This window comes from Notamacropus eugenii, chromosome 1, assembly GCF_028372415.1.
Source record: "Notamacropus eugenii isolate mMacEug1 chromosome 1, mMacEug1.pri_v2, whole genome shotgun sequence".
NCBI classification, from domain to species: domain Eukaryota; kingdom Metazoa; phylum Chordata; class Mammalia; order Diprotodontia; family Macropodidae; genus Notamacropus; species Notamacropus eugenii.
In genome coordinates, this window is record NC_092872.1 from 37,416,148 (window position 1) to 37,430,339 (window position 14,192).

The 14,192-nt window shown below is 42.9% G+C and overlaps 1 protein-coding gene across 1 annotated transcript in view; it reads right to left on the reverse strand.

Moving 5' to 3' along the window:
* Positions 1 to 7,737: 7,737 nt before the first annotated feature.
* KDM4C (lysine demethylase 4C) overlaps positions 7,738 to 14,192 on the reverse strand; it is a 544,029-nt gene continuing 537,574 nt past the window's right edge. The window contains exon 23 of the mRNA XM_072596853.1: positions 7,738 to 11,544. Coding sequence (XP_072452954.1) covers positions 11,539 to 11,544 — 6 coding nt within the window. The 3' untranslated portion in view covers positions 7,738 to 11,538. The remainder of the gene's footprint in view (positions 11,545 to 14,192) is intronic.

Consider the following 14,192-nt stretch of genomic DNA (forward strand, 5'->3'; position numbering starts at 1 on the left):
CAGAAAGGGGCTTACTTTCCTTTGTACTCCCTGTAGCACCTGCAGCACCTATGCATTCAAAAAATCTTTGATGAATGAATGAATAAATGAACGAAATCCTCACTTTCCCAACACAATCTGCTTTCCTTTTCATCCAACTTCACTTCCTTCCCATTCTGGGGCCTATGTTAATTGTCATGATCAAGCCAAGCTGACCTTCTGAAACTCGCCAAGGTGGCTAAGCAAACTTCTGGCACACTTTGCTCTCCCTCCTCCTGTTGCTCTTGTCCATCCCTTCTCATGCCCATGTAGAAGAAAGAGTCTGGATTTGGAATGAGAAGACGTGGGTTCCAATCCTGCCTCTGCTCACTGTGTGATGAGACTAATCACTTTCCTTCTCCAGGCCTCAGTTTCCTCCTCCGCAAAATGAGGAGTCTGACCAAGATGACAGCTAAGGTTCCTTTCAATTCTAAATCTCATAATCCATCTTATGTCTCATTCCCTCAGGAGTTTGCTGTCAGCTCTATGGCACAGAACATGAATTTCCGATGGTGAAATTTCAGGCACCATGATAGCAAGTGGGAAAGATATTTTGGGCAGGGGATTCTTCCTGGTACCTCTGGAATGACGCCTATTCTTTCTTGGTATGGAGGTAACTTATCTTCCAGCTTGATAAAAACAATTGTGCCACAGGAAGACAAACCACTGACCACCAATGGTCCCAGTTCTCACTGTCTTGTTATTTATTCAGTAATTCCTAGGATGCACTACCTTCCATATGTCTACTTTGCTCACATAAAGCAAGGAAAGAACACACAATGAGATTCGCTGAAGACACCAATTCATGACTGTGCGCCCAAAGTTTCTGCATCACAGGCAGCTTCCTAGCAAAATGAACTATGTGGACTGGGTAGCAAAATTCCTATAGTTAGAGATCCTGGGTTCAAGCCTAGACTTTCTTTTTAGCTTCTGCACTCACAGTGCCAACCTAGCAACTACCTGAATTCACCAAAGCGGAGTCTGGAGCTCTGAAGAGCTGTCATTTTCACAAGGGAAACTAGGCAAGCCCGGCCTGCCTTTCAACTCAGCATTAGCCAAGCAGCCTTCAGCCAAGAACTGGGCCAGATCTAGTTACTAGATTGAGGTTAGACCCTAAACTTCTCTATGCTTTAAGCAGTTCTCTTAGGAGGGATGTTGATACCATATTGACCATAGGTTTATTTCTCTTTAATCAGTGTCACAGTGCCTCTCCCAGTAGCAGGCTGTTTATGCAACAATGGGTTTCTTCACAACAACCCTATCAGGTATTATTTGTACCCATTTTACAGGCAAGGAAACTGAGTTTCAGAGAGGTTGAGTAACCTGCCACCAGTCACGCAAATAATAAGTGGGTGCCAGCAGGGCAATAGCTTATAAATATGTGTTATTTCTTACCCTTGACATGCCTTTCATCAGTGATATGTGTTCTTCCATTACTTGAATATAAATCATCACTGGGAACATGCTGTAGCCTAATTGTAATCGTCATTCATCTCCCTCTTGCCCTTTGCATCAACTACAACTGTGATTCCTCAGAGATGTGGGTAATCGAAGTTTCACAAACATACAGCTTTGCATAGTACCCATCTGCACTGAAAAGACAGATCTTAGCCCTTGGAGTAGCTTGGAATCATTTACACTGCACAATTTCCCCAATGTAACCCAGTTATCTCTCTGTCTACTCCTCAGCTCTGAGCCCAACTCATGGTCCCTCTTTAATTCCTGTCTCAGGTATATTTACTGATGGGCCATTTCGAAGTGCTAGCCATCCAACTGTTACAAGAAAAAAGGAAATAAACAAGCATTTCAAAAACAGCTACTGTTTGCCAGGCACTGTTCTAAGTACCTAAGAAATGTCTCATTGAGTCCTCATAAAGACCCATGGAACGTGGGTGCTAGTATGATCCCCATTTTACTGTTGAAGAAACTGAGATAGAAGTTCAATGATCACACACTGATCATTGAGGCTGGTGGCACAGTGGGTAGAATGCTGGGTCTGGTGTCAGGAAGACTCATCTTCTCGGGTTCAAATATGACCTCAGACACTTACTAGCTGGGTGACCCGGGGCACTGAGAAATTAAGTGACTTGCCTACGGTCACACAACCAGGATATATCAGAGGCAGCAATTGAACTCAAGTCTGTCTGACATTAAGGCCAGCTCTATGTCCACTCTATTCACCATGCTGATTCATAATAATGGTAAAATCAATTTGATGATGATGATGGTGATAATAATATTCATAATGGGAATGAACTTGTAATTCACCAAATAACTAATTCACATGTGGATAATGGGGCATTACAGTGTGGTGCTCAGATAGAAGGCAGTGACTCCACTGGATCTCCACAGGGATAGGAATGAGTGGAAAGAGGCTCATTAAGTCCTCAATGCACGGAGAGCCAGATGGTAGCTCCGAGAGGGTAATGATTTCTTCCTCCAGACAGTAGCCAAAGCTGCTCTATCCAATGCTTGCCTAATTGCTCTGGCTCCTTTGCTGGGTCTCCAGTGGTCCACTGTTGCCTTTGCTTCTACGGTGCTTACCTGACTGCCACTCTGGATGTTCGGAGCCTCTCTCGCTCACTTGCTCCATTTCTATTTGTAGGACTTTAGAGATTCGACTTTCCTTCAAAATTAAATTGAAAAACTTCCTCACCGATAACTCGGTCCCTCTGGTGGAACTCAACTCTCTGAGAAGCTAGCAGGAAAGAATGATGAAGAGTATGGCTGCCTTAGGCACTTCTGCCCCTGACTTTCCTGGAGATAGTTGTCTGTCTGTAGGCTGGACAGCTGGCACCCAGAGGGCAGTGGGTGTCACAAAAACACAAAGGTTGAGATTTCCATTGTCAAAGCGAGTCTCTTCACTTCTCAGAGACTCAGTTTCTTCATCTGTAAAATGGGGGTAATAATACATTTACCACCTACTTCACAGAGTGGCTATGGGAAAAAAAAAAGTATTTTTGTAAACTTTAAAGCCCTATAGAAACTATGGACTGTTGTTATTGTTACTGTTGCTACTAGGAGAACCTTTCCAAGATTATCCAGCTTAACCCCCTCATTTTAGAAATGGAGGAATTATATTCAGTTAACTTTGACATATTTAGTGTCAACTGTTTGACAGGGTTGGATGTCACACAGTCCCTGCCCTTGGGCTTACAGTCAGGTAGAGGGATAAGACACATGGAGAACTATAATATATCATATGACACGAGTGGTTAAAATTCATAGGATCAGAAATTTAGAGCTAAAAGAGACCTTTGGGATCACCTAGTCTAATTGCCTTTTGTTACAGGTGGAGAAACTGAGACCCAGAGAGGGTGAGTTCCCCAGTGTTACAAGGCAGCCTGTGGCAGTCAGGCTTCAAAATCAGGTCCTCTGACTCCACCTCCTGGGCTCTTTCCCCTGCAACACACTCCCTCGATTCAATTGAATTCAAATGAACAAACTTTTTTTACAAGGCACTTGTTTTGGGTATTGAATGTAAAAGATGAAAAAGTTATTCCCTTCCCAGCATTCTACTGGGAATAAAACATTAAGTGAGGTCATAGAAAAGATCAGGAAGATCAGTTTTGCTGGAGAGCTTGGCCTTCAAATCAAATTTTAAAAGAGAAGTGGGTAGGTTTTCCTTCACCTTTATGATAGGGCTGATGAATGGCACATGAAAGCTAGGAAGGATTTCAGCTGTCTGGAAATGCTGCAAAGGTGGTGGATCCTGTTTGCTCCCTTATTTCCATGTCAGAAGTGTTACTTGCCTTTTTTCCAGATTTTTGAGCATGACTCAGGGCAAAAACAGACTGGACTTCAAATCAGAAGACTTGGGGCTCTCCTACTTGACACTGATATATCTCAGCTCTGGCCAAGTCACTTCCCCAAAGCCTCAGTCCTCTCATCTGTAAAATGGCTATAATGATTACTGACTCTATCTCACAGGGATATTATATGGAAAAGTGCTTCCTGAATTTTAAATCCCAAGGGGAGTTAGCATTATTAACGTCATTGTCATCATTACCAGCATTATTAGTATCTCCTTTCAGGAAAAATGACCGAGGAGAGATGAAAGCCGTGGTCAAGAATGAGGGGAAGATGAGACTCTGAGAGCTTTTGTTCCTTCTGCTTCTCTCTTTGCCTTCTAGTTCCGATGCCCTTTAGAAAGCCAGAAATAAAATCTGACAAATCAAAAGATCTCAGCTTCTGGAAAGAGATGGAGAGATCTGGGGGAAAACAGGGGCAGAAAAGCAGCCCAGAGATCGTCTTTAGGAAAATCAAGTCACCCACAATTGCCATCTATTCATTTTCTAATTCAAGTGGTATTCTAATTGCATAAAACAACTAATTTTGTTCATTAGAGTTCAATTAAATGCATCTGAAATTCAGGATAATGGCATTGTTGTTGTACAGCTGTACTAAAGATGAAACATAATCTCTCTTGACTCTTTCCCTTTGACAAAATAAAGTTGAACTGCTAATGAGCTGGAGAGACAAGGCATCTTTTATAACCCAGCAACAAAGGTCGCAAATGTACGAACATCATTTTTATCATTATTATCACCAACCACCATGTCCTTTGTTAGAAAAGCACATGGCTGCGATTATGAGGCCCCTTCCCTATTATGATGCTTTTTATTAGGGAGGGAAAATATCACAGAATAAATAGGCTCACAATCATATCTTGAAAAAGTCATTCATGGGCGGCGGGCAGGTGGTGGCCCCAAAGCTGTACTTGAGGGTACTCTTTTGTCCAGGCAGACACTTCCATTTCCAGCCACCCTGGCAAGGCCTGGTCCCATGACAGACTGGTTCTGAAGATCAAACCCTGCTTTTTACAACAAGCAGAACCTTTACCTTCCTGGGCAGGCCACATGGTAGTGGTCCTTGTATATCTGTGCAGCCTAGAGGCTTATTGGATCCACAGGAGCTAAAGTTTGAAGGGACCTTAAAGACTGAACCCAAGCCCTTCATTTCACACAGGAAGAAACTGCAGCCCAGACAGGCAAAGTAACATAATGGTACAAATCATAAGGAACTGAGCAGAATTTCCAATTCAGGTCCTCATTCTATTTGCTCTTGGGAAGGGTGTAACAAACATAAAAACCTTGGAAGCATTGCTAGATGAACTATGGCGTTTCTTCCCAGGGTCCTCCTCTTCTACTGGCAACCCCAGGACTTGGCTCACTGGTACATACTCCGCCATCTCCTCTCTCTTTATGGGGCTCCCCAAATCACAACTTGTCTACAGGAGACTCAAATCAAGTCAATGAACATTTGTTAAGCAGCTAGATGGAGCAGTGACTAGAGTTCTGGACCTGGAGTCCCAGAGACCTGAGTTCAAATCCTGCCTCAGACAGTGCCACAAGGTTGATACTCAAACCATCCCACCACCCCACATGGAAACTAGATGGCACAGTGGATAGAGTGCTGGGCCTGGAGTCAGAAGGACTCATATTCCTGAGTTCTAGTCTGATCTTAGACCCTCAACAAGTCACTTAACTCTGTTTGCCTCAGTTTCCTCATCTGTAAAATGAGCGGGAGAAGGAAATGGCAGACCACTCCAGTATCTTTGCCAAGAAAACATCAAATGGAGTCACAGAGTCAGATGCAACTGAAACAACTGAACAACGACAACAAAAGGGAAATGATGGTGCTGTAGATGGGCTATCAGTGACAGGGAACATGAAACAGTCAAGGGACTGGGGACAGGAAAATAAATAGCCTATTGTGCGCAATAAGACTGCATTTCCTCCCCTTTGATGGCCAGTTATGTATTGTCTGGCACCACTTTTAAGCCTTATCAGAAACCATTGCTCTTGAGAGGTGATGTTCCAAGAATCACACACAGAAAAAGCTGGTGCCTCTCAAATGATCTCACATTCTCTTATGGGCCTTTTTAAGATACCAAAGACGAGACAGCCTCTGCCCAGCCTACTAACCACTTTTTGACAGGATCTCTGTTCCCGAATATAAGTAACCACTGTAATCCATTCAAGTTGTGTGTGGATGAGTTAGTTGCCTACGGCTCAGAGAGCCACTTTTGTCAGGTCCTAGGAGAATCAGTGCAGTTTTCTGAGATTCAGCTCCTGTGTCAAGCCTCTTAATTCATCAGGTAATGAGCAAATGCTCACTGAGCAAAAGTCCTCTGTAAGCCTCTGTGCTAGCCACTGTTGGGATGGAAAGAAGTAGAGGTGGGGAAGACAGGGCAGGGATCACAGTACCAGGCAATAGAGTCTAAGCACCACATGGACAGCAATCAGAATGATGACTCACATTTGTTTGGTCATAGCATTAGAGGTTTAGAGTCAGAATGGATCTTAAAGCACCATGTAATCAGATCATAAAATTGCAGAATTTGAGGGTTGGCACTAATCTCCCCTGCCATCTGATTCAACCCATTCAGCAAAGGAACAAGGGGTTGTCCAACCCCCTCATTTTACTGAAAAAAAAAACTGAGGCTCAAAGGGAAATTTTTTTAAATTAATTTACTTATTTAACTTTTAACATTCATTATCACAAAATTTTGGGTTCCAAGTTTTCTCCCCCCTTGTCCCCTCACCTCACCTCAAAACACCGAGCATTCCAATTGCCCCCATCACCAATCTGCTCTCTCCTCTATCATCCCACTCTGCCCTTGTCTCCATCCTCTCCTCTGTCCTGTAGGGCCAAATAACTTTCTATGCTCCTTTACCTGTATTTCTTATTTCCTAGTGGCAAGAACAGTACTTGACAGTTGTTCCTAAAACTTTGAGTTCCAACATCTTTTCCTCCCTCCCTCCCCACCCCCTCCCTTTGGAAGGCAAGCAATTCAATATAGGCCAAATCTGTGTACTTTTGCAAATGACGTCCATAACAGTCATGTTATATAAGACTAACTATATTTCCCTCCATCCTATCCTGTCCCCCATTACTTCTATTCTCTCTTTTGATCCTATTCTTCCCCATGAGTGTCGACCTCAAATTTCTTCCCCCTCCCCATGCCCTCCCTTCTATCCTCCCCCTCACCCTAATTATGCCCCTATCCCCCACTTTCCTGTTCTGTAAGATAGGTGTTCATACCAAAATGAGTGTGCATTTTATTCCTTCCTTTAGTGGAATGTGATGAGAGTAAACTTCATGTTTTTCTCTCACCTCCCCTCTTTATCCCTCCTCTAATAAGTCTTTTGCTTGCCTCTTTTATGAGAGATAATTTGCCCCATTCCATTTCTCCCTTTCTCCTCCCAATATATTTCTCTCTCACTGCTTGATTTCATTTTTTTAAGATATGATCCCATCCTCTTCAATTCACTCTGTGCACTCTGTCTCTATGTATGTGTGTGTGTGCATGTGTGTGCATGTAATCCCACCCAGTACCCAGATACTGAAATGTTTCAAGAGTTACAAATATTGTCTTTCCATGTAGGAATGTAAACAGTTCAACTTTAGTAAGTCCCTTATGACTTCTCTTTGCTGTTCACCTTTTCATGCTTCTCTTCATTCTTGTGTTTGAAAGTCAAATTTTCTTTTCAGCTCTGGTCTTTTCATCAAGAGTGCTTGAAAGTCCTCTACTTCATTGAAAGACCAATTTTTCCCCTGAAGTACTATACTCAGTTTTGCTGGGTAGGTGATTCTTGGTTTTAGTCCTAGTTCCTTTGACTTCTGGAATATCCTATTCCACGCCCTTCAATCCCTTAATGTAGAAGCTGCTAGATCTTGTGTTATCCTGATTGTATTTCCACAATACTTGAATTGTTTCTTTCTAGCTGCTTGCAATATTTTCTCCTTGATCTGGGAACTCTGGAATTTGGCCACAATGTTCCTAGGAGTTTCTCTTTTTGGATCTCTTTCAGGCGGTGATCTGTGGATTCCTTGAATACTTATTTTGCCCTCTGGTTCTAGAATCTCAGGGCAGTTTTCCTTGATCATTTCATGAAAGATGATGTCTAGGCTCTTTTTTTGATCATGGCTTTCAGGTAGGCCCATTATTTTTAAATTGTCTCCCCTGGATCTATTTTCCAGGTCAGTTGTTTTTCCAATGAGATATTTCACATTATCTTCCATTTTGTCATTCTTTTGGTTTTGTTTTGGTTTTGATTTCTTATTTTCTCATAAAGTCATTAGCCTCCATCTGTTCCATTCTAATTTTGAAAGAACTCTTTTCTTCAGTGAGCTTTTGAACCTCTTTTTCCATTTGGCTAATTCTGCTTCTGAAAGCATTCTTCTCCTCATTGGCTTTTTGAACCTCTTTTGCCAATTGAGTTAGCCTATTTTTCAAGGTGTTATTTTCTTCAGCATTTTTTTGGGTCTCCTTTAGCAGGGTGTTTATTTGTTTTTCATACTTTGCTTGCTTGTCTCTCATTTCTCTTCCCAGTTTTTCCTCCACCTCTCTAACTTGATTTTCAAAATCCTTTTTGAGCTCTTCCATGGCCTGAGCCCATTGAGTGGGCTGGGATACAGAAGCCTTGACTTCTGTGTCTTTCCCTGATGGTAAGCATTGTTCTTCCTCATCAGAAAGGAAGGGAGGGAATACCTGTTCACCAAGAAAGTAGCCTTCTATAGTCTTATTTTTTTCCCCTTTTCTGGGCATTTTCCCAGCTAGTGACTTGACTTCTGAGTATTCTCTTCACACCCACTTCACCTCCAGATCTGCCCAGCCAGTGCTTGGGGTCTTTCAAATGCAGCTCCCCAGCCTCAGGGCTTTGGGCTGGGGCGGGGCTGCTATTCAGTGTGAGATCAAGTTCAGGTGCTCAGGTGGGGGCAGGGCCGCCTCATGGGGCTCAGTTCCCTCAGGGGGTTTATGCAGAGACCTTCAACAATGGATCAGGGCTCCCGCCTGCTTGGGGAGGCCTGGTCTGCTCCCACCTCCGCTGCTGGCTCCCGAGGGGGCCTGAGTTATGGGGACACCCCACTCCCCTCTCAGCAAGCTGAGAAGACCCTCTCACCAACCTTTGGGGCCCGTGGGTGGAGGGACCCGCGCAGCCGCTGGAGATCCTGTCCCTGAAGCCTGCTCAGATCTGCTCCTCTCGGTGCCCCGCGGCGGAGGCAGGGCTGGGCTCGGCTCCAAGTCCGCAGCGCGATGGACCTTTTACGAGAGGTTTTCAGGCTCTCTGGAACAGAAATCTCCTCTGCTCCGTTGTTTTGTGGCTTCTGCTGCTCCAGAATTTGTTGGGAGTTCTTTTTTTAGAGATATTTTATGGGCTGTGGGTTCCGAGCTAGCGTATATGCGTCCTTCTACTCTGCAATCTTGGCTCCACCCTCCTCAAAGGGAAATTCATTTGTCCAAGGCAGTTAGTGAATGACAAAGGTAGAATCTGAACCTACATCCTCTGACTCCAGGGCCAGCCCATGTACCTTCTACTGTACCATACTGCCTCTCCCAGGTAATATTTCTTCATAAGGACTTTATGAGCCAAGTAGTTCAAATATGGTTTTTGTCCATTTTATAGATGAGTAAACAGAAGCTCAGAGAGGTTAAAAGACTTGCCTAATGGGAAACAATGTGTTAGAATAGAGGTCCAAAGGTATTAAATTCCCTTCTCTTTCAATATACTTTCCCTTGGTAGGTTCCTCTGCCCTCATGGTTTCAACTATCAACTCTTTGCAGATGATTTCCAGATCTAGAGCTCTAACACCAACCTTTTTTGAGAGCTCTGATTCCACTGTTATAACTGGTTGCTAAACATCTCCACCTGAGTGGAAATTAAAAAAAAAATTTTTATAGTTTTATTCAACTGGCATGGTTAGGAGTGACCAAAATCATAGAACCATATCAGCAAACTATTCCCAGCGGTTTTTTCTAATCAGACAGAAATTAAGAGATCTTCCTACTGTGAGATGGGGAAGGAATCTTCCAGGAGATAAGTTTTATCATCACGTCTCTGGATCTCTGGCTCTCTGATCACTGGGAACTATGACTGCTTGTCACACATATGCTCTTCTGTCTTCTCATAGCAGTTTATAGCCATGATACGATTTAAAGAGAGGGTAATTCATTTATAGAAATCTCATGGCATAAGAATAATTTCAATTCTTTCCATGATACAAAGATCCTATAAAGCCTGGACCACCATATTGTGATGGCAATATGGCCATGTGTTGTTTCAAGTGACCTTAGGCTTAGCTTTCCTTCCTTGATTTTAGCATTTACCTAAACTATATTGGTCAGAATGGAATTAAAAGATGAAGATGTTGATTTCCAGAAAAATAATCTCTGCTAATTCCAAATGTCTTCTGTATATTTGATATGAAATATTATCAGTCAAGTGAATGAGTTTCTGGGAATCCAAGAAAGCAAGGTCTAGTATTCTTCCCATAGGAGCCTGGTATGCCACCTCTCAATTCTGTGTGTTCAAAATTGAATTCATAATATCCTGAGCTGTGAGGAGTGGCTTTTGCTGGTGTTACCATTAATGCTTACAACTGCACCAAGATTTTTAGGACACTATAATAATTATTTCATAAATGATTGTTAGGGGCTTTTCCCTCTTTATTACCAAGAAAGGCTAGGAAGAGGAGGTTGGTATATTCATAAATGCCTAGGAAGTAAAAACAAAATACAGTAATAAAACTTTAAATCAATGTTGAATTGAGTTTGTCCAGAACAGAGTTATTTAAATCATAGTGCAAGAAGGAACTTGTTAGTTGGAGAATTGAGAGAGCAAAGAGTGTTTGGTGGAATCCAGAATTGAGTCACAAGTCAGAGCCATTCACTCAGTTCCCACAGGAGGCAGGAAGAAAGAAGAGTTCACATGACGAGATTGAGATGAACTCAATCCCAGGATTCTGAACAATTCAGGGAAGGTCTCTAAACCAGGAAGCCTGAAGGGCTAAGAGGTCAAGAGAGTCCTCAGCCTCCTTTGAAAGGTCTGAAATCCATGAGGTTCAGAAATTAGTAAAGGAAAAAGTCCTTAGGCAAGTCTCTCCTGGGCTAGTTCAGGGGATGAACTAGTAGTAAACCAGAGACCTGATGTATTTCATTAGTGTGTAAGGTTATCCCTTTTAAACTCAACTCCCTCTGATTATCCTGTAGCAGTGGTATTCTCCAGGACAGTGGCATCTGAGTTTACCAAGATCATTCTCTTTCAGAGATTATTATTATTTCTATAGCAATGGGTCATGGCCCAAGGGACCCAGTCCATCCTTCCTCTGGGTCACGCAGTGACAGCATCAATAGTCATCGCCTACAGCCCTCTCTGACCTCATGAGCTGATCTTGTAAAGACACTGGAGGTCAAATAGGTTTATGGGGTGCAGCCACTGCTCATTTCTAATGTTCAGGCCCTTAGTCCATTTGGAACTAAGTCAGAAATGTTCCTGAGTCACTAAAATTCAGACTATAAAAACTTAAAATTTGTATTTTAGAGAGATATAAGGCTATATCATTTTTACAATGGCAATTCTAATCCCCCCCTCTCAAAAAATTCTTCCCCTCTTCCCCATTCCTAGACAACAGAAGAGGGGTGGGTGTAGAGTAGCTTATACCATACCTCCATGTTGTCTCCATGTGTCGTAGGGAGTCTTTCCCTACAGGACTTTATATTTTTCTTCTCTCTCTTCAGCCCTTGAGGTAGGAAAAGATACATAAATCATATTGTGTATATATTTTATATATAAACTATACCTTTCCCCTCATTCATTTGGGTTAGGGAACTGAGTCAAGTCAAGAAGCATTTACATACACCTACTATGTGCCAGGCAGAGTACTAAGCGCTACTACACAAAGAAAGGAAAAAGCAGTCTCTACTTTCAGGGTACTCATAGTTTAATGAACGAGACAACATGCCAACAACTTTGTACAAACAAGATCAGTTGGAGATAATTCACAGGAGAGAATGCTGCAGCATTAAAGGGGATCAGGAAAGGATTCCTGTAGAAGGAGGGATTTTAGCTGGTTCTTGAAGACAGAAATATCCAGAAGGTAGAAATGTTGGAGAAGAGATCCAGGCATGGGGGCAGCCAGTAAACATGAAGAGAGGTAGGAGATTGGGTGCATTGTTAGGAAAACTTCACAGAGGCCAATGTCACTGAATTGTCAAGTCTGTGGGGGAAGGTATGAAGAGACTGGAGAGGTAAGAAGGTACTAGGTTATGAAGCACTTTAAGTCCCAAACTGAAGACTTTATATATGGTCCCGGAGGTGGCAGGGAGCTACCAGACTTTATTGGAAGGCAGCACAAAGGTGAGGCCAGCACCAACGTGGGCATCCAAGGGTTCATTCGTCAAACCTGTGCTTTTAAGAAGATAATTTGACAGCTGAGTGGAGGATGAACTGGAGTCAGGAAGAGACAGGACAGACCTATTACAAGCTATTGCAATAGTCCAGCCTGAGGTGATGAGGGCTTGCACCAGGATGGTAGCAGTGTCAGAGAAAAGAAGGGGGTGTATATGAAAGATGTTAAAGATAGAATCAACAGGATGGGGCAACAGATTGGGTTTCATGTGGAAGGATGAAGAGTCAGATTACACTTAGCTTGAGAGCCTGGTTGCATGAAGCATGGGTGATGGTGAATGGGTATTGATAGCACACTATGGTACCATCATGAGATGCCTAGGAACTATTTTTTGAGTGGCCTTATAATTAAAGATTCAAGGTCAAGCAGGAAAAACTACTTTCCTACTTTCTATCAAGCTAAGGATGAAGGTGATTTGTGGCTCCTAGGGCCAGTGTTCTTTATAGCAAGTTATTGCCTCGTTACGGTGAGGCTTGGCTATTAGGTATTAACAACACTATGGCAAAGAAACATCAGTTGGAGTTTCCTGATGCAGGGTGTATCCCCATATTCTTTTTCTTATAGAGCCAAGCCATTTCTTGATAAGTATTTTGGCTTGGGAATTCAGTTCAGTAAACATTTCTTATGCATATGCTATCTTTCCCCAGCTGAATGTGAGCCTCTTGAGAGCAGGAACTATTTCCTTTTTTGTCTTGGCATTCTCAGCACCTAGCACAGTGCCTGACATGAGAAAGTTTATTGAATGAAGTATGATACCTATTGTACATGTAGTAGTAGTAGCAGTAGTAGTAGTAGTAGTAGTAGTAGCAGTAGTAGTAGTAGTAGTAGTAGTAGTAGTAGTAGTAGTAGTAGCAGCAGCAGCAGCAGCAGCAGCAGCAGCAACAGCAGCAGCTAGCATTTATATGACACTCTTAAGCTTGCAAAGTACTTTATAAATATCTTCTCATTTTGGTCTCACAACAACTCTGGGAGGTAGGTATCATTATTATCCCCATTTTACAGATGAGGAAAACTGAGGCAGACAGAGGCCAAGTGCCTTGTCCAGGGTCACATAGACAGTGAAGTGTCTGAGAACTCTGCATTCATGGGTGTAGGGGTTTATCACTGGTGAGACTTTCCTCTAGCCATTCAAGACAGCAAGTTCTGCAGCTTCCTCAGTGCCAGGCACTGTGCTAAATATTTTACAATTATTCTCTTATTTGATCCTCACAACAACTCTGAGAGGGAAGTGCTATTATTATCCTCATTTTACAGATGAGGAAACTGAGACAAACAGCCATGAAGTGACATGCCCAGGGTCACACAACTAGTAGGTAACTGAGACCAGATTTGAACTCAGGTTTGCTTGACCCCAGGTCCTATTCTCTATCCATTTAGCAATCTAGCTGCCCCACAACAGATAGGACCATATCACTCCCCTGCTCAGAAAGCTGCATGGCTCCTAACTGCTTCTAGGACTAAATAGAAATGCTTGGCATGACTTTTAAAGCCCTTCCCAAGCTGGTTCCACGTTACCTTTTAAGACTTGTTGTATGTTACTCTCCTTCACATACTCTGTATTCCAGCCAAACTGACCTACTTTCCTTCTGGTCCCTGTACAGGAACCAGCGTCCACCTCCCATGGCCAAGGAGAGGTTATTCTCATGCTTGGAATGCACTCCTTCCTTACCTCCACATGGCAGAATCTCAGCTCAAGTATCACCTCTTACATAAAGCCTGCCTGAGTCCCCCCAGGTGCCAATTTTCCCCTCCACCCCCAACCAAGTACTTCTTCTTTTGAGCATCTTTTGGACCAAATTACCAGCATTCATGCTATTTCCCCCAACAGACGCAAGCACCTCGAAGGTAGGGACTGTTTCATTGTCTTTGTAGCTCCACTATCTAGGTGGCCATCCTAGCTTACTGGCTGCTTTACACAGAACTGTCTTCCCCTCTAAGGTTCCCTTCCTTCTACATTCTCTCTGTTAGGGACGTGCCTA